This window comes from Arvicanthis niloticus, chromosome 26, assembly GCF_011762505.2.
Source record: "Arvicanthis niloticus isolate mArvNil1 chromosome 26, mArvNil1.pat.X, whole genome shotgun sequence".
Lineage (NCBI taxonomy): Eukaryota > Metazoa > Chordata > Mammalia > Rodentia > Muridae > Arvicanthis > Arvicanthis niloticus.
This window is the reverse complement of record NC_133434.1, coordinates 30540232-30560973: the sequence shown is the minus strand read 5'-3', so window position 1 is coordinate 30560973 and position 20742 is coordinate 30540232. Positions and strand designations below refer to the sequence as shown.

General features: G+C 44.9%; 1 protein-coding gene across 4 annotated transcripts in view; it reads right to left on the bottom strand.

The window, feature by feature from the left end:
- Positions 1-20742, bottom strand: part of Thsd4 (thrombospondin type 1 domain containing 4) — a 562869-nt gene that overhangs the window by 398638 nt on the left and 143489 nt on the right. For all 4 annotated transcript variants that reach the window (XM_076925454.1, XM_076925453.1, XM_076925455.1 and 1 more), the window contains one exon: positions 14595-14697. In XM_076925454.1, the coding sequence (XP_076781569.1) occupies positions 14595-14697 (103 nt within the window). The remainder of the gene's footprint in view (positions 1-14594; positions 14698-20742) is intronic.

Genomic DNA, 20742 nt, shown 5'->3' with positions numbered 1-20742 from the left:
CCTCAGCCTGGCCCCACAAAGGAATAGCAAACCAGCAGGATGTCAGAAACACAGAGCAGCCACAGGCAAAGCAGGGCTTCCAGTCTCCAAACTTTCCTTAACGACTTATAGCAGTTACAAGTTCTGGACTTCCAGGTTGTTAGTCAATGCTGAAACATCAGCAATTATTAAATTTTGAGTTAAAAATTAGAATGCAGAATATGGATTTGCTGGCTTCTTGTTTTCTCTAATATAAAATAATATACATTTTATTTGAACTCATCTGTGTTTTGTTGTTGTTGTGTTTTGGTTGTTGTTGTTTTTGGGGTTTTTTTTTTGTTTTTTGTTTTTTGTTTTTTTGAGACAGGTTCTTTTGTGCCCCATGCTGGCCTGAAACTTGACCTTGAACTTCAAATTCTGGTTGTGTATTAATGAGCAACTAACCCCACTGATAGCTTGAAAATTTGTGATGGTCCTATGTTTCTTATTGAACAAGGAGATCCTTCCAGGTGCTTCTGCCTCCACCTCCTTGAGTCTTGGGGCTAAAGATGGTATTGCCATGTTCAGTTTATCCATAGTACCAGGGACCAAAGTTTTTTGCATAATGGACAAGGCTTCAACATCTGAGCTACATCCCAAGCCTTTCCTGATTTTATTTTTGAAGCATTTAAACATGGGTAAGCCTGTCTGTCCACAGAATTAATGGTAAACGGTGAGCAACGGCAGTGGCGGTTGTGGTGATGGTGGTGGTGGTGACATTTGTATACCATGCTAGGAGGAAAGGAAAGAATACACTCTGAAAACCAGAGCCTACCCACTGATGGGAGCAATGGGGTGCAGGCAATGGGATGCAGGCAATGGGGTGGAGGCAATGGGATGCAGGCAATGGGGTGGAGGCAATGGGATGCAGGCAATGGGATGCAGGCAATGGGGTGGAGGCAATGGGATGCAGGCAATGGGATGCAGGCAATGGGATGCAGGCAATGGGGTGGAGGCAATGGGGTGGAGGCAATGGGATGCAGGCAATGGGATGCAGGCAATGGGATGCAGGCAATGGGATGCAGGCAATGGGATGCAGGCAATGGGGTGGAGGCAATGGGGTGGAGGCAATGGGATGCAGGCAATGGGATGCAGGCAATGGGATGCAGGCAATGGGATGCAGGCAATGGGATGCAGGCAATGGGATGCAGGCAATGGGATGCAGGCAATGGGATGCAGGCAATGGGGTGGAGGCAATGGGATGCAGGCAATGGGATGAAGGCAATGGGGTGGAGGCAATGGGGTGGAGGCTATGGGGATGCAGTCTATGGGGTGGAGGCAATGGGATGCAGGCTATGGGGTGCAGTGGAGCATCTGCTTTGTTTGGAGGGGAACTACAGCCTCAGTTCCATCTTCGACTTTGTACTCAAAGGACCAGAAGAATACTCCAACTTCAGAGAGGTCACTGGAGATCAGAGGACACTGCCAGTGGCCAAGTGTGACCCAGCTGAAGCAGTGGCAGTCATAGGATGGGGAGAACGTGAAAATCTTAGAATACCACTCAGATTTAACAACAACAACAACAAAAAAATGGCTACAATTCTAGCTCTTGGTAGTGTGTCACAATCACCAACATTAGAGAGACATATAGCCTATTTTCTGCTACAAAGCGCTTGGGTTTAAGGGACCTCCAATGGTTGTTTGACTTGCAGCTAAGAGATGAAGACGATTCATGTGACTTCAGAATCTGATGGCAGTGCTCTCCAGGCTGTGGCTGATGACAGCTGGGTTTGGAAGCAGAACAGCCCACATACAAATCATGGCTGCGGGCTCATTTTCTTTTGCTACCATAGATAGAGCTGCAGATGCGGACAGGAAGTATATCCAGGGGCAGAAAACCTGATTGCCAGAGCCAGTGTGGTATTTTCAATTACCTTGATTTCATTCCTTTAGATCCACTGTCCCCATCATAAATTTCAGAAGTTAAAATACTGTGCCAAGCGGGGATAGGGGGACGGCTTGGCAGGTAAAGTGCTTGTCGTGTAAGCATAAGGACCTCGGTGTGAGCCCTAGAGTCATGTAGTAGAACCAGCTATGGTAGTACATGCTTGTAATTGTAGTGCCGGGGACACAGAACCAGGCAGATCACAGACCCAAGCTTATAGCCAGTCCAGACCACTCTTGTGAGCTCCAGGCCAATAAGGGAGCCTATCTCAGCAAACAAGGTGGACACTGGCTGAGGAACGATACGTAAGTTTGATTCTGACCTCCACATACACAAACATGCATACAGGCATTTGTATACTCCCCCAAATGAGCATGGTTACACACACACACACACACACACACACACACACACACACACACACAAGCACGCACACAGTTGCACTAAGAAAGAAGCCCCATCTGTGGTCTTCATAAGTCTTCTTGCCGTCAGACCCATATTATTGTATTTTTTTAATTTTCATTTAAAATGTGAGCCCATGTTAGGCAATAGATAATGAATGGGATATGTTCAGATTCATTTGTGCTACCCTTCCACCACAACTGAATTTTAAAAATCAGAAGCTTATTATAGACATTTCCAGTGATATCTGAGGCTCCGCCTGGCTAACGTCATGAACATCTTAAAAGTCACATCCTTGGAGCTGAGGATATAGCCCACTTGCTTAGCATACGTCAAACTCTGGCTTCCATCCCCACCACTGCACAGACTGGGCCTGCTGGGGCACATCTGCAATCCCTGCTACTGCGGATAGAAGCAGGAAAATCGGAAGTTCAACCTCTGCTACTTAAAGAGTGCAAGGCCAGCTCGGGACACGCAAGACCTTGCCTCCCTGCAAAAATCCAAAATTAAAAAGAATCCCATCTCTGTTCAACAAGGAGTATAGGTTCATCCCCAATTTCCAAGCCTTAGTGAGGTCAACATCCTTAGCTTCGTAAGCATGACTGGAAAAGCCGCAGAACTGAAGATGCTGCAGGTGTGCTAGCACTCCCCCCCTTTCCAGGTTCAGCAAGACATCTGTAATCAATCCCTGACACTCCTTGAGCCTAACTGACCAGTCATGCTCAATCGCAGCCAGCACCTATGAGGAGTGCACTATATGCTAAAGAGAACAGCCCACAGGCTAAACACTCAGCATGTACCATACCCCAGCCATCAGTTGAAGGAAGGAGAAATATTTACAACCCTGCAAAAGGAGAATCCAGGATGAAAAGTTGGCTGCTCCAAAAGATCTGAGTGGGGGCTTAGTTCAATAGGGCTGCAAAGGGTAGCCAGGCCATAAATAATCACTCCAGGGCAAACTGTAAGGATAAGATAAACGTGCATAGAGGCCAACTTGACCAAGGTGGGGGCAGGAACATTCCCACTCTTCTGCCTCGGACTATAGACATATGTGGGATTTCCCCTTTAATCCTTTGGAAGCAAGTCCCACTGAATCATAAAATGTTCTCTGCAATTTCTGAGAAACAGAGACGGGGATGGGCGCTATTTAACAGGTTTGAGAGATGGATTATGTCAGTGGGAGAGAATGTTTTTGATAAGTATGTAAAGGAGAGCTGATTTTACAATTTAAACACGCTGCCTATCTGTTGGTCATATTCTAATTGTAAACCGTCTCACTCCAAAATCCCCTTATTGCCGGCCAGACAGGCATTTCTCGGCATCCACACAAGGTTCGAGAAAAGGTCCAGGCACTCCTTTTTTTGAGAACCCTCTTCCAATTTATAAGCTGAGGGCCTCTAGAGGGTGAAAAGACAAGAGATTAAGAAAGAGCCCCAGGATTTCCTGGAGAAGTCTTGACAACCTTTCATGTACAAACACATTTGTTTGTTTTTTAAAGAAAATGAATCAGTCACAGCTTAGCTGAAGGAGGGGAGACATTCCTTGGTGGCCCCTGAGGCACCTGAATACTCTCAGCCCGGGAGGCTGTGCTTATGCAATGTTTATCTCAGTGTGTGTGTGTGTGTGTGTGTGTGTGTGTGTGTGTGTGTGTGTGTGCGTGTGTGTGTGTGTGTGTGTGTGTGTGTGTCTGTGTGTGCATGCAGAACTGTGGGTATGACATATCGAGGTTAGAAGACAACCTCAGGTGTCAGTCTTCAGATACCTTCTACCTTTTGTTTGAGACAGTATCTCTCACTGGTGTAAGACTGCCAAGCATCCAGGTTAGCCTGCAAGCTTTCAGGAATCCTCCGGTTTCTACCTTCCTTCCAGCGCTGATGAGATTAGAGACATGTGCCACAGCTCTTGGGTTTATGCTGGCTCTGGGAATTTGAACTCAGGTCCTCATGTTTGCAAGGCAACCACTTTACAGATTGAACCATGTCCCTTATGCTCATAACCTTACATTGAATCCATTATTTTCCCTCTAAACCTGGCTAGACCACGCAACTCTCAAGAGTCTCCATGGCTGCAGAACGGACCCGCTATGGAATATAACATCAGCCCTGTCCGTCCTGACACTCCCAGGACTGTGTGGAACAGTCCTTGAAGAACACTGAGAGGGGAAACAACAGGTTTGGGGCTTGTTGTTTAATATTTTGCAATGGGCTTAAGTTCTATGCTTGCTTTCAAATCCTTAGGATTATTTGTATTGAAACTAATCTGCTTATTCGATGTTGAAACATTCCCTCAGGCTGCTTTTCACTAATTACCCAGAATGACACTGGTTCAGGTGCCAGGAAAAAAAAAAAAAAGCTTTTACAAGAATCAGCTGCACCTTCCAGAATACCACAGAGCAGGAACAATTTCCCCCCTTCAGAGATCTTCTCCTTTTCCTATCCTAAACTTCCCAGTGACAAGGCTTAGAGAGTTGTATGAAACAGGCCCCATCCTGCACTCACCTTCCTCTCCGGCTAGCCAGGACAGTATGGAGGCAAGCAGTAGACATGTTCTAGAACATTCCATATTTACAATCCTAAGTGGAGGAGGGAGGAGGGGAGCTGATCTACTGTGTAGGAGTGAGGCTCTCAGAGAAGAGGAAAGAGAATCATCGTGAACTCCCTTTGATACCACTCAGCCCCAGAGGTCACCCTCTTACACAGAAATGGACACTGTTCAACCAGTATCACGGTCGCATAATGACTGTAGGCACATGGGAGCCACACAGCCTCATGCCATCCACACGGAGACCATTAGTACAGTCTTTAGGAATGCACAGAGTAAGAAGGATAGAAGACCACCAGCCCCGAGGTAGAGCACAATTCCAATCATCAATTTTCAATGGTATTGAAAAGCCTTCCCAGAGGCTGGGGAGATAGCTCAGTAGGTGCAGCGCTCACCACTCAAGTTTGGTATCTGAAGTTCAGAGCCTTAGCCTGCCCTGTAAATGTCAGCTCTGAGCTAATAGCCACCAGACAGATGTGAGGCAAGTCACCTTGAAATTCTAATTTGCATTCCCTGGTATTCAGTAATGTTGGGTGTTTTACGATACATCTGTTGGCCATTTGTATATCCTAGAAAAATGCCTGTCCTGGCCTTCTGTCTGTTTTAACTAGGACTTGTTTTCATGTTGTTAGTTCATTTGAGTTCTTCGTATAAGTTGACATGAGCTCTGACCTCAAGCAAACTTTGCAAATAATTTCCCCTAACTGTGAGTTGCCTCTTCCTTCTCTTGTTGGTAGAGATAACACTTTAATTTGCTACCATCCCAAAGACCTGTGATCTTTGAGCTCTTAGTTCTATGGCTGTGCAGAGACACTGTGACCAAGGCAACTCTTATAAGAGAAGCATTTAGGTGGCGGCTTGTTTGCAGTTGCAGATATTTAATCCATTACCATCATGACAGGGGACATGGTGACATGCGGGCGCTTGAGCAGTAGCTAAGATCGATATCTGGATCCTCAGGCAGGGGGGTCAAGGGTAGGTGTGACAGGCTTCTGAATCCTCAGTGACACACTTCTTCCAAGGCCACACCTGCTAATCCTTCTCATTCTATCAGAGAGTTCCACTCTTTGGTGACTAGCATTCAAATATATGCACTTATGGAGCCATCTTATTCAAACCACAAGTCCCTGGCAGAAATCAAAGGCAGATTTGTTATGCTTCTGGTTGCTTTGTAACTATCACTCTGCAGTTTTGAGTTAGTTCCCCCTAAAATCCTTTTGTTCCTCTGTGGGAAAAAAAAAAAAAAAAAAAAAAAAAAAAAAAAAAAAAAAAAAAAACCCTTCAAGTAAGGGTGGGACTAGGAAATCTTATAATAGTTATTACAGTTATGACACTTAAATATTGGCTATAAGTGTCACCTTCCAGAATTGAAAGGGCAAAGGGAGAAGACGAAAAAAGCATCACTGCTAAATTACAATGTGTGTGCGCATGTGTGTTGAGTCGCATATATGCAGGTTAAAAGAATGTTCTGTAGGAGTCAGCTCTCTCCTTTCACCATGTCAGTCCTGAGGATAAAAGGCATGCCATGAGGCTTGGCGGCAAGCACTGTTACTCACGAAGCCATCCCACTTAGCCTGAGAATATACTCTTAAGTTCTTTTTTAAAAATCTTTTTATGAATATGCTGCTTTGCTTGCGTGTATGTACGTGCACCACATGTGTGCCTTGTGCCTGTGGAGGCCAGTAGAGCGTTGGTTCCCCTGCTGGAGTTACAGATGGTCAGGAGCTGCCTTCTGAGTTCTGAGAATCACAAAGACACAGTAACATACTTTTGCAGTAAGAAAAGATTAGTGCTCCTCAGCAGGCACCCTTGCTTCTAGGACAGGAGGGACTTGTGTAGACAGACTTCTAGAAAATTCTTGCACAAATTCCTCTACGCAAATCTCCCTCTTTCAGTCCAATGGAAGAGTATTCGATGATCTTAATTGTTGAACCTTCTCTTCAACCCAAAGATTAATGTTATTTTTTTTTTAAGTATAATTCTACCCAATAAAATGCTTGGGTTATACATAGTCAGATGGGTTTGGAAAACTGCATCCACCTGTGTAAAAACCTTGCCAATTACGAGGGAGCACATCACCATCAATCCACAAATGATGTTCTCTTCTAGCTAAGCCCACCACCTGCATAGGCCAGACACAGGCATTCTTCCACCATAACCTGCCCCTCCCCCCTCTTCTATAAGATCACAGGAATGGAACTGGACAGTGTGTTCTCTTGTGTCTGGCTGACTTTGCTCATCATAATGTTTCTGGGCTTCAACCAGATTTTTATCTGTATCAGTAGCACATTCTTCTTTTTATTGCCAAATAATATTCCACCGGGTGAATGTATAACTAGTTTCCGAAGATTGCTTTGCTGGATGCTTGGTTTGTTTCCAGTTGATCTACTTTGGAAAAAAAAAGTACTAAGAACATTTTTTGAACAAACATTGTGGTAGACATACGATTCTTTTCATTTATCTTGACTAAATTTATCTGTGAGCAACGGCGAGGAAGCTCTCTTTAAAGGTGTGCAAGGAAATGAGAACATACATTCCGCAGACAAAACAGCTTGGTAGGTAGGCTTCTCGTGAATCCTTGCTTCTCTGTGTGAATCTCATCCTCTCAGGCCACAGACATCCTCAGCCCAACACCACTCTCGACAAGTCTCTCTCTTTCTTCTTAAACCAGCCAACATTCCCAACATGCCTTCTTCACACAGACTCTTTTAAGAGATGGCTGCCCCCACTTAACTTGTCTCCAGTTGTAGAGTAACACTACCATGGGCAACATTCTAGAACATTCTAGAAAAGGCAATGGAGGCATTCCAGTTTTGGTTTTTGGACTTTTCATTTTCCTCCAAGTCCAGCACTATCCAGCAGCATGTTTTGGGTTTTTGAAACACTTCTCCTGACCCATCCACACCACAGTCAAGATTCACAGGCGGGCTCTTGAGTTTGGGGGCAGGACACTGTACTATTTGCTAGCTGGCTGGTCAGGGGCAAATTTTTGCCTATTCTATACCTCCTTTCCTATATAAAATGAGAACTGTAACACCATCTAGAATGGTTCCTATGAGGGATATTTAGCACTCAGAACTGTGCCAAGTACACAGCATCTGTTCAAGATATATGCAGACTTCTAAAAAATCATTTTATTGGATCCTCATTGTCTAAGTCAATGTGAGCTGCATAGTAAAAGAACAGACTGGGTAGCTTAAATGACAGGAATTTACTTCTCATAGTTTGGGAGGCCAGAAACCTAACACCAAAATACCAGAGTGCATTTTGTTTCCCTGGGCCTGCCTCTTCTCGTGGTTTGGGTTTGAGGTACCCACTATCATGTTGTATGCTCGCATCTCCTCAGAGAGAAAAATGCTGGTGTATATTCCTATTCTTATGGAGACACTAATCCTATTTGCTCAGGTTCCCTCACCCATGGGACTTCATTATATTTCAATTATTTCCTTAAGAGGTCCCATTGTCAAATACAGCCGCAATGATTAGGACTTCCTTATATGAATTCTTGAGGGACCAAAACACCCAGTCCATAACCTTAATTGTAGTATATAAGTGAGAACATTATAAATAATAAGTTTCATTCGCTTAGTAAGTTATGTATTTCTCCTGTTAATACCCTGGGGTAGTTATGTCCTAGTTCACTTACTGAACCACCTTTGTGGTCTTCTTTAAGCTTCTTAAAGTTGGTTGAGCCTCTCAATTTATTTTTTTTATTAGCTGTTTTTGAGATAGCCAAGGCTGACCCAAACTTTCTGTTCCTTTTACCTCCACCTCCACGTGCTATGATTAGAGGCACGCACTACTGTGCCCAGTTTATGAGATGCAGAGAACTGGACCCAGGGTGTCGCATGTGCTATGCAAGTCCTCTCCCAAGCTACATCCGCAGCCCCACTATGTTATTTCTGCTGTGATACAAAGCTTGGTTTTGGGGTCCATATATAGCCCACTTATGATTCTCCATTCTCTTGAAATCATATCTAATCATCTTTGGAGGTCAATGACTCAAAATGTGAATCCTCGGGCCTAAGTGATCTCTTTAAGTCAAAGTCTCACGTCTTCAGCTTCCTCCTGAACATCTTACTAGGCAGGTGTCAGCCCTAATTCTAAACGAATACGTAAGAAGCCCAAATCATCCTTGTGGTTGCTCCCTGAGCTTTGCTTTGTCCTTGATTGTACCCTATCTCTAAAGCAGACTTGTGACTCTGTCTTGCTAAGTATTCCCCCAAGCATGTATGAGACGGCTTCTAAGACACCAGATCTAAGGACATTCTAACATTCCTCCCTGAGTTCGGGAACTGCCTTCTGTTTCCCTAAGGGTTCCCTGTCATTTCCGAAGGTTCATAAATCCTAGGGATTATGGACCAAGGAAAGCCTTAATGCCACCCCGCTACACTTAGCCTACACCTTCCTCCATCATGACCCATGCTCTGACAGCACTGCATGTGTTTTTGTTAGCAGCATGGCGTGAGAGGGAATCACCACCCCTGGGTACCTGGTACCGACATTCTGATACCAGCCATAATAAATATCTGCTGCCTTAGAGACAATAGGAAGAACTTGATGGGGGCCCCTCAGAACCTTGTAGACATTACAGATATGAGTTACCAGTAATACTCCCTGGAACAAAATCTTCCATTCTTGCAAGTGGCCTGATAAAGAGTCATTTGGACTTAAGAGAAAGGATTTCAATGGAGTTTTGTGCTTATCCTGGTCCTCAGGGCTAGTCACTAACTGTCTATTTCTCCTCCTCAACACACACACAGTGAGAAGGTGCCAACCAAATCCTTTTGAATGAAGACTGGCATGAGACTTAGATGAGATGTGAGCGCAAACAGTGAGGACCACCATCGACAGAAGCTTTAAAAAAATCTGTGAACAAATCATGTGTCCCCTTGCCCTGTCTCAGCAGAAGCCTGAATTGAGACATAGTTTTTACCAGCTGGGGACTCCACATGAGTAGGACACATTCATTGCCATGAAGTCTGGGCAAGAGGAACTTTAAGATGAAGTCATCAGGACTGGGGATGTTACGGCAGCATCCTGACCAAATGTAACTGGCATGTTCATGTTAGAGCAGGCAAAGGCCCACTCCTGACTCAGCATCCTCTCTGCCTTTCAGAATTCCACTCTCTTCAGCTCCGCTCTCAGGAACACAAATCCACCGCTGTGGCTATGACTTGACCCTGCTCTCTAGGCTGGGTGTATAAATCAGTGTTTAAATCATGAAGCCCTGAGTTCATGCCCAGTGCCATGGAATGAATAAGTAAAGAATAAGTGCTGGTGTCTGCCTTCTCTACTACAATAACCTAACAAATCGTGACACTTGAGTGCTAGCTGCCCCAGTGTCCTCACATGACAACAAGCACAGTGGTGTCTCCTGATGTGTGGTTTCCCTTTCCAGTTTCCCTTTCTAGGGCCAGTACTAACTGAAAGATTATTGCATGGAAAATTCTAGAAGCGAGCAGTTCTTGAATTGTCACTTGCACTCCATTCCGAGTAGCACGATAAAATCTTCCAGCATCCCTCTCCATCCCTCTGGGACATGACTCATCCCTTTGTCAAGCAGATCCATGAAATCAATACAGTGCACCTGTTGCTCACTTCCTGGCTGCCTCTGTCATCATTTCGGCTGCCATATGGTATCATAATGTCATGTTCAATGTGATAATGGCCGTACAGCACAAGGCTATGGAGGCTGACAAATGAGATGTGCCGAAGAGAAGCAGGATAGTACTTCCTAAAACTAAAACAAACAGAGACCGGGACCAGGGAGACAATACAGTAGGTAACATCACCTGCAGTGCAAGCATAAGGATCTGAGTTCGAATCCCTAGCACCCATGGAAAAAGTAAGGAATAGCTGCATGTGCCTGTAACTCCGGAGCTGTGGGATAGAGATAGGAAAATTCTGAGTGCTTGCTGGTGATCTTCCAGTTTAACTCGAGGCTCTGTTTCAAGGCGTGAGGGCAGAGAGCAGCTGAGATAACACCTGCTGTCTGTTTCTCTGGCTTCGGTATATGTGTGCATTCATCCATCACCTTCATCTTTACACACACACACACACACACACACACACACACACACACAGAGAGAGAGAGAGAGAGAGAGAGAGAGAGACAGACAGACAGACAGACAGACAGAGTGACAGAGAGAGAGGGAGGCTGATTCATATGTAATGGTTGCTAAGATTGACAGGACCAATAAGGTGTCTTGAAAGAAGTCACAGTCACACAACTTTCACTGTGTATAATTGTTTACCATAGGTATATACATGCATACGGGGGGGAAAAAAACACTTGTGGTTTGAAAGCCAAATGTACCACCATGGGCTCACCTGTTTGAACACTTTGTCCCCAGTTGGTGGCACTATTTTGGAAAGGTGTGAAACTTTTAGGAGGTGGAGCCTTGCTGGAGAAAGTGGGTCATAGGGTGGGGGATGAGGAGTAGACCATGACATTTTGTAGCCCAGTATCACTTCCTGTTCACTCTGCTTTCTGCATCCAAACTCGATGTGACCAGCCAACTTCCTGCCTCTGCTGTCATGCTTCCCCCTGTCTGTTTCCAAGTCTTCTTCACCATGATGGATTGTAATCCTCAGAAACCATAAGCCAGAGTAAACCCTTTCTCCATGAGGTTGCTTTTATATGGGTATTTTACTACAGCAATGGGGAAGTCACTAAGATCACAGGGTATACAGGATGTGCGACTATCCAATGTTTCAGCCCCTACCGGGGTCCTGGGATGTATCTATCATGCATAACACTAGCTGGAGTGCTATATGATTTGGCCCAGTGTCCAGGTCTTCATATTAAACGGTTCCATTCTAGGTATGGTAACCACATCATGCATTATCCAAACCAAATATGAGAATGAAGGAGAGCTGATATGACAGTCCCAAACAAGACCCAGGGCCCCCCAATTCTCCCTCCACCCTGTTACATGCTTAAGGTCTAGGACTGTGAGAAAAATTCCTAGTGGCATGGTCATCATATCCAGGAAATGTGATTTAAGGCCCTGGAAGAGCCATCGGGTGAGATTGATGTGTTTATCAGAGCCTGTGCTCTGCTTTTACTATTCTATGTGGCAATGGGGTGAATGAGTGCAGCTGTTTCCCTAGGCAGGCACGAGCGAATAGCAGAAGACATAGGGACACAGCCCAGGGCCCAATGCAAAATCCAGCCGTCAAGTCTGAACACCACACAGAAACGCTAGCAGCCTCTCCCTCCCACAGCTCAGCCTGGGAGTCATTTGAAAGGAAGAATAATAACATCAAGAAAAGAATGTTAGTGGGGGGAAAAAAAAAGAAGAAAAAATTATTTAGACAAAGCCAAAATAAATGCCACTTCCATAACCATTTGTCTCTTTGTAGCTACGTGAGAAATACCATTGTCAGTAAATATTAGAAGAGACGGCTGGATTTTTTTTTTAGTAACACACTGTAAGATATAGTTGGTAAATCCTGGATTATTTTGGATGTGGCTTGTAGTGAAGACAAACATACTATTCTCTCTCTTCTCTCTCTTTCTCTCTCTCTCTCTCTCTCTCTCTCTGTCTGTCTGTCTCTGTGTCCCCCCACCCATATGTGTGTGTATATTCAATGATATGAGACACATGTGGCTGTACACATGAAGACCAGAGTCAACCTCAGGAACCACTCACCCACCTTAGTCTTTGAGACAGAATCTCTTACTAGGCTGGCTGGCCAGTGAGCCTTAGAGCCTAGAATCTGTCTTCATCTCCCAACACTGGAATTTCAAGTGTGCACCATGCCTGGCTTTTCACATGGGTGCTGAGAATTGAACTAAGGTCCCTTCGCTTCTACTTTAATGGCTAAGCTATGGCCCCAAACCTCTCATTGATTTGTGTGGAAGAATGTTCGAATGACAGCCCGTCCCTCTGTTTCAGGGGATGTGGGTCCCTGAGTCAGATATATGACCTAAACAGTCCCAGGGAATCCGTGCCTTAAAACAGAATTCAGGGGCAGAAATATGATCAGAAAATATCACTATGCACTTTTCCTGACATTGAAAATGATCAAGAAACCAAGTTTCCTAGCGCTTGAGGTAACAGACCACACAAACTCCTGGCAACAGCACTGACTCATGGATCTAGGGGCCAGAAATCACAGTCAAGGTGTGAACTGGGGTCTGCTCTCTTGAAGTGTCAGGGAGGGGTGGTGGTGGAAGAGTCTTCCCATGTTTCTTCCTGGTTCCTGGCAGATCCTGGCAACCTTTGGTGTTCCTGGCTTACAGCCACGCTACTTTACTTCCTGTCTGCCTCTGTCATGGCTGTCTGTTACTTTGTACTGGTTTCTTGGTGTACATGGCTATATCCCTTCGGAGGAGGGCAGGCACAGCACACAAGGGTCTCCCCCACCCTCCTCCTACCCTCCTCTCTTTAGTCTGAGCTCACCTTAACTACCATGCTGGTTACAACTAGAAAGATTCCTGGCAAGGTCACTATCTTATTTGGGGTTCCCATTGCTGTGGCAAAATACTGTGACTCAGCTGGGTGTGGTGGTGGTGCTACACACCTTTCATCCGAGCACTCAGGAGGCAGAGGCAGGTGAATCTAGGAGGTTGGGGTTGGTCTGATCTACCAAGTGAATTTCAGGACACCCAAGGCTACACAGAGAAATCCTTTCTTAAAAGAACAACAAACAAACAGAAAACAAATAAAAAAAATAACCCACTGTGACCAAAAGCAAGTAGGGTAAAAAGAACATTGTATGTTCCATCATCTATTCAAGTCAGGACAGGTACTCAAGCAGGGCAGGAACCTGGAGGCAGATACTGGTACAGAGGCCATGGAGGCATGCTACTTACTAACTTGCTCAGCCTGCTCTCGCATATACACCAAGACCACCTGCCCAGGGGTGGCACTGCCCACAGTGGCCTGGACCCTCCTACATCAATCATCAATCAAGAAGATGCTTGCCCACCAGCCCATCTGGTGGGGGCATTTTCTTAATTGAGGGTCCCTCATTTAAAATAACTGTAGCTTCAACATAAAACCAGGTAACACAGTCATATCTACCGATATTAGAAACTAGAGCAGCTGTTCTCAACCCATGGGTCACACAATCTCTATCTCCCAAAATATTTTTTTTGTAAACCTCTACTCCCAAAATATTTACATTATGATTCATAACAGTAGCAAAATTACAGGTAGGAAGTAGCACCAAAAATTTTTATGGTTGGGGGTCACCACAACATGAGGAGCTGTATTAAAGGGTCACAGCATGAGGAAGGTTGAGAACCTCTGAACTAGAATTTTAGCATGTTTTTGCATGTGGGAGGCACATACGTGTTGACCTAAAGCACCAGGTGAGAAATACTGAGCTTTGAGTGCAAAGATCTGGGTTTTCAGGAATGCAGACAATCTGAACCCAGTCCACCTTTTTAATTTCTCAGTAATACATACGATCAACAAAGTATCATTTTTGATGAAATATATTTAGTTTGGGTGTCTCTCACAATGATGAGATAACTGGTGTATTTAGCAAACAGCAGTGCTCTGTAATACAAATCTAAGTATTTTCCCATGATCTATGTGGGCTATTTATAAAAAACGGATAAGCCATTAAATCAGGCATGGGGGAACATGCCTATAATTCTAGTACTTGGGAGGTAGCTGCAAGAGAATCACAAGAATGGTAATAATAATAATAATAATAATAATAATAATAATAATAATAAATATAATAATTCCTACTGACACAGCTGAGTCAGGGGGACCCAGTGCCTTACCTTCCGCAAATGGTTCCCATTCATAAAACCTGCCCATGAATGGCTTGTTGTTGTAGGATGCACACTGTACCTCCCGGATACTTCTGCCACTTTCTGGACACGCCTAATAAAGCAGATATGAAATATGCAGTTAGTGTTCATGCTTTCGTAATCCTAGGATACCTTTCAATCTGAATACCAGGCTTCTTTCACTGAAACCAGGGTTTCTGAACATTTTTTCTGGTCATCTTTATTAAAATGTTTAGTGCTGGGGTGTAACTCGGTGGGACGGTTGCTAGTTTAGTCTGTAGGAGGTCCCAGGTACCCTAGTACTGCATAAATAAACACTAAAGCAAATCAAGCGATAAATAAATCTAATGGCTGCGGAGATGGCTCAGTGGTAAAGCATGAGGATCTAAATTTGGATTCCTTTGCATCTATGTTTAAAAGGAAGAAACTAGGTCCAGGGGCATATACTCATAACCCCAGACCTGGGGAGGCAAAGGAGACTCCCGGGATTCATAGATAGATCAGGCTAGCCAAAATGGCAAGGTCTAGTTCAGTGCAAGGCAGCGTCTAAAGTAGTAAGATGAATAAGGCTCAGAGAATACTGTGGAAGAGGGATCAGGGAGACTGGAAGAGGGTTGGCGACCTCCATGAGGTTGTGTTTTCTAGCAATATCAGAAGCTACATCTGTGAAGTCTCACCAACATAGCCGCCCAACTGTGAGATGAACCAGGATGACATCAAAGAACACACTGACCTGGACAGAGAAAAGCCTCTGAGGTCTTAACCTTAACAAAGGACTAGAGGCAACCGAGGAAAGCCAGGCATGGGAGAGGTGGTCTTCCCATGGAAGAGCACACAGGTGCTTAGCTAATGCCATATGGTCAGCCCTGAAACCACACACACATGTGTATACACAAATATATATGCACGCATATGTGCATATAACAATGAAAAGAGGTCATCAATTTGAGGAGACTGAGGAGGGACTTGAAGGGAGGAAAGGGAAAAAATGAGATGTTGCGATTAAATTATAATCTCAAACATTAAAAAGGTAAGGTGGGGAGGGATGCAGGACAACACCAGACATTGAACTCTGGCTCTGACCACCACACACCCACGCACACACCTGCACGCACACCTGCACATGTGCACACGCATGAGAAAAATGTAAGACTGTTCTAATGCACATCTCCAGGCTTCACTGCAGCTTAGAACCATTGTGACAATGCTTATATTTCTATTCTAAAAAAACAAAACCAAAGCCTCCCAGGTTAATTTCCTGCAGACATTCGCAGTCCTTCAGCTTCAGACTGCTAAGTGGGCAGGTGTGCTTCCCTCTCTCTTAAAGTCACTCCTTGGGCATGTGCTTCACCTGGCATGGAACTGGCATGAATGATGCCCACAGCTAACGCAGTGCCCTTGGCATGGGCCGGGTGCTCTTCAAACGTATTCCACGTCATTCCTCATAGCTACCAACAGGGCAAATATCACAGTTTCATAGATACTTTTTTCACAGACAGGACAACTGAGGCACAGAGCAGACACGGAGCTTGGGAAACCTAGATTTCAATGCGTGCAGGTGGTACCCATCAAACGGCCTGCTCTTCTTTGTCTTCCCAGTCTTTCCATGTCCGAATTCTGTCTTCCCTCCAAAGCAGGAGCTCCCAACCTCCAGCATGCATGAAAAACACCCAGAGATCTTGTTCCCTGGAGCCCTCCACAAGTGATGCCTGTCCCTAGGATGAGATCTATGAATCTGTATCTCATCAAATGTCTCCAGGAGAATCTGGTACCCAAAGAAAATGGGGCAGTTCCGTTTTACCTAGTTTGTAAGTGGTGAACACAGCAGTATTTGACATAAAATAAATATAAAAGATCAGAACCACTAGATTATACTGTTGCTAAAGTATGATCTGTCATTTAAAAACACAGCTATACCCTAGTCAAGGGGTGCAGTGTGTATACATGTGTCTGTGAATGTGTCTATGTTTGTGTGTGTGTGTGTGTGTGTGTATACGTGTGTGTGATGTGTGTATATGTTTCTGTGTGTATACATGTATGATACATATACTTATGAGTGTATATGTATCTCTTTCTCCCTGTCTCTCTCTCTCTGTGTATGTGTGTGTCTGTGTCTGTCTGTCTGTCTGTGTTAACAGAAGAGAAGGGAAAGGAGCCCCCTGGCCTCTTAAACATTACAAAGCACTGTGCATAGAAGTTTCTGGAATAATCTGCTAATAGTTCAAAACCCTCAAGGGTTTTTAAAGAATTCTGCTGTATGTCATCCGAAGCACTAGATCTTCTGGAAGATGAAAGAAGAGAGGGAGGGGAGGGATGAGGCCCAGCAGGAGGAAGTCATCCCCTGCTTGGGAAGGGAGAGAGGAGGAAAGCTGCTGATCCCCACCTCAGAGTGGCCAGAGCCGGCTTGACCTGATGCAAACCATATGGAACAAGATTCCATTTGAAGCAGAATGTGAAGGAGTCGGTGAGGAGAGGGACTGGGTGGACAGGAAGGCTGGGCTGAACTCTGGCAGTCTATGAAGAACTGACTGGCTGGGTCTGCCCATCTCTTGGGGGCTCTAGAAGCCTACCCTGCTGACTACTGACTCCCAACAATAGCAGCTGCAAAAGGAGAAGATTTGTTTCACTTTTGAGACAAAGTCTCACAATATCCCTGTTAGTTTCAAACCCTGTAGACAAGGATGTCCTTGAACTCCTGATCCTCATGCCTTCACCTCCCAAGAGCTGGAATCATAGGCCTGGACCACCACACTCAGATGAGATTTGAGACAAGATTTTTTTATGCCCCCTTTCTAGAGTCAGGTACAGTTAGCATGTGAATCAGTTAAGTGACTTGGAGAAGTCACCATGTCCATCTAAGTCCCCAAATTTATCTGGGAGAAAAAAAAACCAATAGCTACTAGGACTTGTTAATGAAGAAGCATCTTGGCCTACTGAGATGACTCAGTAGGCAAAGGCATGTGCTAGCAAGCCCAACAGCATAAGCTCAACTCCTGGGACCCACACATGGAAAGAGAAAACCATCACTGTAGGCTATATTCTACACACACACACACACACACACACACGCGCGCGCGCGCACGCGCGCGCCGGTGCACACACACACACACAAGCATGCACCCATGCACGCATGCATGCACTCAAAGAGGGGAGAGAGAGAGAGAGAGAGAGAGAGAGAGAGAGAGAGAGAGAGAGAGAGAGAGAGAGAGAGATTCTGTCCCAGTTAAAGGTGGGAAGAGGGTTCAATAATAAAAGTCACCGTGCCTCCCTGGTAATGCTGGTGTACCTGTCCCAGACCCACACTCTACAGTAGCAAAAAAAAGATCCACCCCTATCTCTCTCCAGATCAATTACCCCAGAAGCATGGCGCTGAAGAGAGTTAAGCTAAAGCCCTTTAATGTACAGATGTGAACTCTGAGAATGAAGAAGTGATAGACCTTGCCTCAGATCCCTCAGGACACAGAGGCAGGGCCCCGAGACTGTCCACAGCAGACCAGTCACTGCTCTGCAGGTCGTTCCCAGAAACAGACCAGGCCAAAGGGCCAAATGTCCTGCTCCTTCAATGACCACACCTGCATAAAGCCACAGCGGCTCCACAATTAGGTAGAAGCCACCATTCATTAACCTGATAGCACACGTCAAAACTGAAGAAAGACCACTGAAAGAGACCGTGTGTTTCATACATCTCTAAGAACACAATGTGGTCTGTATCAGTTGCTCATATATTTACATACTTGCTTTCTGGTAGGCAGAACTGTTTGGAAAGGATTAGTAAGTATGGCCTTGTTGGAGGAGGTGTGTCACTCAGGGAAGTGCAGATGTGTACAGCTGCTACAGAGATCAGTGTGGCAGCTCCTCAGGGAGAGGGGATGGATCTACCTCAAGATCCAGCCGTACCATTCTTGGGCGTATACCCAAAGAATGCTTCATCCTACCACAGAGACATCTGCTCAGCCATGTTCACTGCTGCTCTATTCATAAAAGCCAGAAGTTGGAAGCAGCCTAGATGTCCCTCAGTGAAAGAATGGATAAAGAAAATGTGGTACATTTACACAATGGAGTATTACTCAGTCGTTAAAAAAAAGAAATAAGGTTTGCAGGTAGATGGATGGAACTAGAAAATCATCCCACATGAAGGACCAGAAGTGACAGATAGAGCTATTAGGAAAAGAAAATGAAATACATAGTTATGGCAAAATGTGGTGGTGGGGGGTGGACTAGGAGGGTCTCAATAGGGAAGGAGAGGGAAGAGTGGGGCAAGTAGAGAATACGGGAGAGGGAGAGACAGCTATAATTAAAGGCCATAATTAAGGGATAGTATGGAAATGTAATACAGTCAAAACTTCCTAAAATATATACATATATGAAGGGTAATCTAAATGAAATTAAATGAAAAATGAGGCCATGACTGGTTCGGTTGAGGAGATGGTTTACGGTAAATATGAGAGAGAAAACAACCAGAAGCATCTGGAAGAGTCCAGACTAAACCAGGCTGGCAGACTGAACCAGGCCAGAAGACTGAAGCTGCCCAGCCGACCTGGTCCATGAGAGGAGACGGGGTGGGGCAGAACAAGAGAGGAAATTAGAAGGAACAAAGAGAGAACATGGGAACCTAGAGACCAAGAGAAGCTCAGAGCCAAAATGACTAGGTCTTATAAGGAATCAGAGAAGGTGGAGGGGTAGAGGTTTAGAGTAGGGGGTGAGATGCACCAGCCAGGATGAGTCTGTAACAGGTACTTGCTATGCTGAGAGCCAGGCTGCTGGCGTCTGCTTTGATACCCCAGTTAGCCATTTGTCCAGGGTTTCTTTGGGATCTAACAGAAATCACCGAATAATGATGGAAACAGAGCCCCGACTGGCCATCTCTTGTTATCTAAGAAACCTTTCACTACATAGATTGGGTTATATCTAATTAAGTTGTTGGACAAAGGGAATCCCCAAACAACCCAGGCTGTTGCCGAGACTATAGCTGCTCTACAAATGGACAGCAAGACTCTATTGCTGAAGACAACACCCATACAACTCAATGAATGTGGAGAAGTTGAACCTACAGAGAGTCACTACACTCCAGTGACTTTCACACGGTAAAGTACTCCGGATGCTACCAAAGAGAAATTGTAAACACCAACCCAGCCACACACTTTGATCTACATGGCTGTCCTGTCCGAAACACATGCTAGAACAATGGTGACACATAGCTAGTGGGAGCAACCAACCACTGACTTAAGGCCCACACTGCGAGATAGAACTCATGCATGACACTGCTTGGGTTGCCAAGAACCTGAGACTAGATAGCCGAGGGTCCTAAGGTAAAGCCAAATAATACAGTTCTTTTTTTTTAAGTAGCAATAAAATGACATTCTGCTATACTGCCTGGTTCAGCCATCATCACAGAAGCTTTCTCCTGAAGCAGAGGGGAACAAATATAGATACCCACAGCCAAACGTAAGGCAGACACTCAGCCCTAAATGTATGTCTTCATCAAATCTCTCCCTTCAGAGCTCAGAGAACCCTGCAGAAGAGAAGGCAGAAAGAGTGTAAGAGCCAGAGGGACTGAACAAAACAAGGCCATCTAAATCAACACGAACAAAGCTCACATGAACTCACAAAGGCTGAGACAGCATGCACAGGGCCTGCACAAGTCTGCACCAGGTCCTCTGCAAATATATTACGGCTTCCAGTTTAGTGTTTTTATGGAATTCCTCAGAGTGCAAATGAGTGGGTTTCTGATTCTTGTGATTCTCTTGGGTTCTTTTCCTTCTGTTGGTTCATTTATCCAATTTGGATGTATAAGTTTGGGTTTTATCCTGTTATATTTTGCTATATTGTATTTTATTATTATCCCTTAGAAGCCTATGGGTTTCTAATGAGAGACAGAAACAGACTGGGTTCAGATGAGAAGGGAGGTGGAGAGGAACTGGGAGGAGAAGAGGGGAGGGAACCCATAATTAGAATATATTATGTAAAATTATATTCAATAAAAGGGAAAAGCAAGAAACTGTAAGAACTGTAAGAACTGTAGCAGTTCTCAGTGCTGCCTTTGAGAGGGAAGAGCCACTAAAGATACGTCAGACTACTGCTTCTTGGGGTTGGGGTGATAGTTCAGCTGGTAATGGGGGCTGGGATGATAGTTCAGCTG